We start from the raw sequence: 6,441 nt of genomic DNA on the forward strand, positions 1-6,441 counted from the left end.
TTAAATGACACTAGACATTATCATGTACTTCTCCAGCCTAATCACACAAATGACTTCAAATAAAGCTCATAGACCTTTTAGAGATAGAAACTGGCACACTCCATGCGAACAGACTGTAGAATCAGCAAGGCTACATCAGTATGCATAATAGAGAAGAGCAAAGATGAACTTACTTGAGCAAACTTTGGTTCTATTCCTTCAGAGTTTGAAGATACATTTTCCCCTCTTTTTTCAATGTTTTCAGTTATAATTGACATGTAAAGTGTTCACTTTGATTAATTTTGTCATATATATTCACCTTTGAAGCTATCACCATAACCAATATAATTAACATGTTCATCTTCCCCCCAAATTTTCTTTGTGCCCCTTTGTAATCATGCTTCCTACCCTTCCTGCCAACTCCTCACTCTCCCATTTCCCAGGCAGCCATTGACTTGCTTTCTGTCATTATACAATGGTTTGCATTTTCTAGAATTGTACATACATGGAATCAAACATATGTATATACTATTTTGTCTGGCACTTTTCACTCAGAATAATTTTGAAATTCATCTATATTGTAGTGTACATGAAGAGTTTGCTGAAGGTCTTCTGTGTAGACATACCATGGTTTGTTAATCCATTAACCTGTTGGTGGATATTTGAGTTAGGTCTAGATTTGGCTATAACAAGTAAAGTGATATGAAAAAATCTTTGTATGAACATATGTTTTCATTTCTCTTGGGTAAATATCTAGGATAATATGATAGATGTATATTTAATTTTAAAAACCTGTTGAACTATTTTCTAAGATATTTGCACCATTTTACATCTCTAGCAGACTCAAATAAGAAATTCAGTTCTATATCTTTACCAATACTTCCTATATCTTTTCAATTTTAGGTATTCTGATCAGTGTGTAGTTGTATCTCATGATTTTTCTTTCTGGTTGATACGGTGAAGTACACTGAGCTTCACGTTCCCCTATTTTGTCATGATGTCTTATTTCTTTTATATATTGTTGGAATAATTTTGCTAAATTTTTGCATCTATATTTACAAACGGTATTGATCTGCAGTTGCTTTTTTCTTGTAATGTCTTTGTCTAGTGTTGGAATTAGAGTAATGCTGTAAACCTGTCCTCATAAAATGAGTTTGGAAATGTCCCTTCCGTTTTCAGTTTTCTGGAACAGTTTATTAGAATGGGTATTATTTCTCCATTGTTGAAGCCATTGGAGCTTGGAGTGTTCTTTGGGGGTGGGGAGTAAACTAGAATCTCAATTTATTTGATATAGGACCAATTCAAGTTTTCTATTTTTTTCTTGAGTTTTGTTAGTTTGTATTTTTCAAAATATTTGCTTATTTCATCTATGTTGTCAAATTTATTGGCATAAAGTTTTCATAGTACTCCTTTATTATCATTTTAATATATTTATGATCTATGGTGATACCACTCTCTTTCCTGTTATTGGTAATTATTGTCATCTTTCTCTTTTTTCTATTCAATCTGGCTAAAAGTTTATTATTTTGTTGATATCCTAAAATAACCAATTTTTGGTTATATTGAGTTTTGCTATTTTCTATACCATTGATTATTATTCTCAACTCTTTTTTCTCCTACCTACTTTGTATATAATTTACATTTTATTTCCAGTTTCTTTAGAAGCTGAGATTATTGATTTTAAACCTTGTCTCTCTTCTAATATAGGCTTTTAGTCCTATAAATTTCTCCCTAAGTACTGCTCCAGTAATAACTCATAAAATTTGATATGTTGTATTTTTATTTTCATTGTGTTCCAAATATTTTCTGTTTTCCCTCCTTATCTTAGGGTTTATTGAAAAGTTTATTATTTAGTTTCAAAATATTTGGGGATTTTCTAGAACTCTTTTTTTATTGATTTATGATTCCATTGTGCTCAGACAACATTTTTGTATAAAGTTCTTTAAATTCATGAAGTCTTGGCTAATGTCCTCAGTGAGGTCTATTTTGGTAAATGTTTCATACGAACTTGAAAAGAGTATATATATTCTATTATTGGGTAGTATTTTCTATTAATGTTAATTCAGTTGTTTGATAGTATTATTCAAATCTTCTATATCTTATTAAATGTCTACTTGTTCTATCAAACGTTGAGGAGACAATGTTGTGCTTGTAGATTTGCTTTTTCTTTCATTTCTATCAGAATTTGCTTCATGTATTTTGAAGCTCTATTAGGTGCATAAATATTTTGGGTTGTTATGTTTCCTTGATGAATTCACCCCTCTATCATTGCAAATGAACTTGTTTATCACTGGTGACATTATTTGCTCTGAAATTTACTTTCGGATTTTAATATAGCCACTTTGACTTTCTTTTTATTATTATTAGCAGGATATTTTTGTATCCTTTTTCTTTTTAACTATTTTCTTTTTATATCTAAAATGTGTTTCTTGGAAGCAGTATGTTTTTGAGTCTTTATCTAATATGATAATCTTTCTTTGTAATTAAGGGAATTAGACTATTTATATTAATATGCTTATTGATATAGTTACACTTAAATATATTTTTTTTGCTATTTTTGCTTTCTTTTACATATGCTTAAAATCCATACTATAGTATTATTTTTATTTGAGCAGTCAATTCTTTTTTTCTATATAAAAATAACATTTATTGTAGTATTCCAGTGTTTGCTCCCAGCATATATCAGTTAAGGTAATTAAATAAAAGGGGAAGGTGTAAGAAATATAGTTGAAATCATAAGATATTTCTCAGTGTGTCAACATAAAATATGCATTTAAGTTTCAAATACTGTCTCTTTAAGAAAGAGTTTTTCCTGGTAATAATATGAAAATCCCTGTCTAAATATACAAATGTTTATGTTGAAATATTTATGTACCTAATGGAACATGTAAGACTACTACCCTTCTTATAAGCTTATTTTATAAATGGGTTACTCTATATAAAGTATATGAGAATGTATGTTATACATACTAAATAAATAAAATGGAGAGATTTTTTTTTTAATGGGAAAGTCTTTTTACTTATAAGATCTACACAGAAGATCATGTAATTAGTGGGACGATGTAAAATGTCTGAAGAATTTTAATTTGGCAAATATTTTCCAGGACAACATCTAAGCTATGAGAATACTACAAGTCTATTGTAAAAACCTATGTTCCCATTAAACATTCAGAAAGATACTATGGTCTCCAGGACTTGGGGTGTTTACTAAAAAAAACAACAACAGGAAGCCCCTCAGTTTTAGCAAGCTAGTTACACCTCTTAATCAAGTGTGTGCAGCACAGAGAACCAAATATTTGTCCCTAAGTGTTAGAAAATATTTGACAAAATATTCTACAGACAGAATCTGAATATCCTATATCTTAGAGGGCATGGAGCAGGATTTTATGACAATAGAGGGGGTTAATCCCTAGAGTAGCTGGCCCAACCTTAATGGTTGATGTTAAAAAACACACCACATTTTCTAGTGGGTTTTTTTTTCTACTGTAATTTATTCATTTCAAGCCACAGGCCTACTTTTACAGTTCCCTAGAAGTTATGTAGCAACTGGTTTACAAATAAAATCAGAGTCTGTAACAGTATCATCATATTAAGAGACAGAATTGCTGGATCCTTTCATAATATAAAAAGCTCACATCTTGGGAATCCATGGTTGGTATTATTATGGTATACCTGAGATGTATCTTGCTCCAATTAGCATTACCATGCTACTCACTATAAAAAAGCCCAAGGGCAAACTAGAGAAGATAGTAGGATCACTACTTTCAGGAGTCTGAGTTGTAACCCAACCCATTGACTTCATCACAGCTTTCTTCCATGTAGAATAACGAATTTCACCTTCTGTGGCCTTGATCTGTGGTTCAAACTGTTCCATAATGACAACTGACAAATCCTCGGGTTTAAGACTCCAAACGCCCACCCCTTCTGCAGCTCCTGCTGCCATGGCAGCTCCCAGTGCGGTTGTTTCAGGCATAGGGGGCTTTATTACTGGAATATGCAGAATGTCTGCTTGTAGTTGCATAAGAACTTTATTGTTGGTCATTTTTCCATCTACCTGCAAATGACGGAGGGGAATTCCACAGTCATGGTTCATGGCATCCAAAATCTCTCGGGTTTGGAAACAAACAGATTCTAGTGCAGCAAAAGCAATATGACTTTTATTGATAAACTGAGTGAGACCACAGATTATTCCTCTTGCAGTGGGCTCCCAATAAGGTGCATATAACCCTGAAAAGGCTGGGACAAAGTAACAGCCATAAGAGGTACCTACATCTCTAGCAAGTACTTCAATTTCTTCTGAGGTGTTTATAATTCCAATATTGTCTCTTAACCAGCGAATAACAGCGCCAGCTATAGCAACAGAACCTTCCAGTGCATAACATGCTGGCTTGTCTCTGCCTAGTTGATAAGCCACTGTGGTCAGAAGGCCATGTTCAGAAAACACACACTTAGGACCGGTATTACACAGTAAGAAACAGCCTGTTCCATACGTGTTTTTGGCTTGTCCTTCTTGGAAGCACATTTGTCCTACCAATGCAGCAGACTGGTCCCCCAAGCACCCAGATATTGGCACCCCTTCCAAGGTCCCAGCTTTCATTAGGCCATAGATCTCAGAAGAACTCCATACATTTGGAAGAATGTCCATTGGAATTTCAAAAAAGTCACAAAGCTCTTTATCCCATTCTAAAGAATGGATGTTGAAAAGCATTGTCCTACTTGCATTTGTTACATCTGTACAATGGACACCACCATATACTCCTCCTGTCAAACTCCAGATAAGCCATGAATCAATGGTACCAAAAAGAGCTCTACCTTCTTCAACAGCCTTTTGAACTTTTCTCACATTGTCAAGAATCCAACGAAGTTTCACTGCACTGAAGTAAGTGCTAAGTGGAAGGCCTGTCTTGGACGTGACAAAGTTATTATTTTCTGGAATTTTCTTCCTAAGATTTTCAACAGTAGACTGGGTTCTTAGATCAAGCCACACCACAGCATTGTAGAGCGGCTCTCCAGTTAACTTGTCCCAGATTACTGTGGTTTCCCTCTGATTGCTGACGCCAATAGCTTTTATGTTGGATATATCAATGTTCAGTTTATCAAGTTTCTCACATGTTCTCTCTATACACTCATAGACAGACTGAAGGATTTCCTTAGGGTCTTGTTCTACCCATCCTTCTTTTGGGAACTCTTGTGTTAATTCCACTTGATGGCAACCAAGTAGATCCGCTGTTTTTGAATTGAAAACCAGAAAGCGAGTGGAATTAGTTCCCTGCACCACTGCCCCCACCAAAGGCTCCACAGCTGCTTTCTTCGGGGCTGCCATGAAATCAGTCGGTCAGCCGTTTCCCGAGTGATTAAAGTGTTCCAGGGGGAGGGGCACGCAATACATTAGGAACGTCAAGAGCGTCAGGAGCGTCAGGAACCTGTGCGCAGGGGTTGCCTGTGCTCAACCGGAAGCTATGGGGTAACCCTTGACCTTTAACTGGCTATCTGCTCACCCCACCCCTCTGGCCTAGACCCTGCCCTCAGCCACTCAATTATCTTTTAAGGAGATTTAAGCTACAAAAAGATCATGTATTTACCTACATAATTACTGTTACCAGTGCTTTTCATTTCATTCTGTGGATTCATGTTTGTGTTACCATTTCCTTTCTGCCTATAAGAGTTCCCTCAACATTTCTTCCAGTGTGGGTCTGCTGGAAATAAATTCTTCCAACTTTACAATGTCTGAGAAGTATTTCATCCTAATATTTAAATATTTTTTTGGCATATAGGATTCTATTTTTAATTTTTTTTTTAATTTGAGGACCTTGAAACTATTCTCCACCACCTTTCTGTTGTGTTGTTTCAGTTGTGAACTTTGCTACCTCCGTATTTTTAAGATGTCTGTTTTCTTTCACTGCCTTTGGTTTTTCTTTAAATCAATAGTTTTTATCAGTTTTATGATGATGTTATATGGTATAGCTTTCTTCTTATTTCTTGTGCCTGGGGCACCCTGGGGCTACTTGGATCTGTTGGTTTATAGATCTTATCAAATTTGGAAAAGCTTGGGCTATTATTTCTACAAATATGTTTTATTTTCTCTCTCTTCTCTGCTTTAGGGACTTTAATTACACCTATCAGAGTTGTCCCACAGCTCATTATTGTTACCTTCTCTATGGTTCATTTTAGATAGTTTCTATTGCTACGTCTTCAAGTTTACTAATCTTTTCTTCTCCGGTATCTAATGTGCTGTTAATTAATCCTCTATATTTTTCACCTATACATTGTAATTCTCATTCCCAGAAGTTCAATCAGAGTTTTTAAAATATTTACTTAAGTTTTTGAATATATGGAATAGTTGGGATAACTTTTAATTATATTTTCTGCTAAATCTAACATCACTGTCAGTTCTTGTTCAATTTTGACTAATTTATCTTCTTATTATGATTGGTATTTCCCTGCTTCTTTACATGCCTAGTA

General features: G+C 34.5%; 1 protein-coding gene across 1 annotated transcript; it reads right to left on the reverse strand.

Annotated features, from left to right (window-relative positions):
- Window positions 1–3,433: 3,433 nt before the first annotated feature.
- On the reverse strand, window positions 3,434–5,341 carry GK2 (glycerol kinase 2). The gene has a single exon (XM_060654799.3). The coding sequence runs from the start codon at window positions 5,300–5,302 to the stop codon at window positions 3,641–3,643; it is 1,662 nt and encodes a 553-aa protein (XP_060510782.1). The 5' UTR covers window positions 5,303–5,341; the 3' UTR covers window positions 3,434–3,640.
- Between the last annotated feature and the right edge of the window lie 1,100 nt (window positions 5,342–6,441).

Source organism: Panthera onca, chromosome B1, assembly GCF_046562875.1.
Source record: "Panthera onca isolate mPanOnc1 chromosome B1, mPanOnc1 haplotype 2, whole genome shotgun sequence".
Lineage (NCBI taxonomy): Eukaryota > Metazoa > Chordata > Mammalia > Carnivora > Felidae > Panthera > Panthera onca.

What these genes read in the sequence shown, in the direction of transcription:
- GK2 (XM_060654799.3), bottom strand. Translation starts at nt 5,302, where the DNA reads ATGGCAGCCCCGAAGAAAGCAGCTGTGGAGCCTTTGGTGGGGGCAGTG.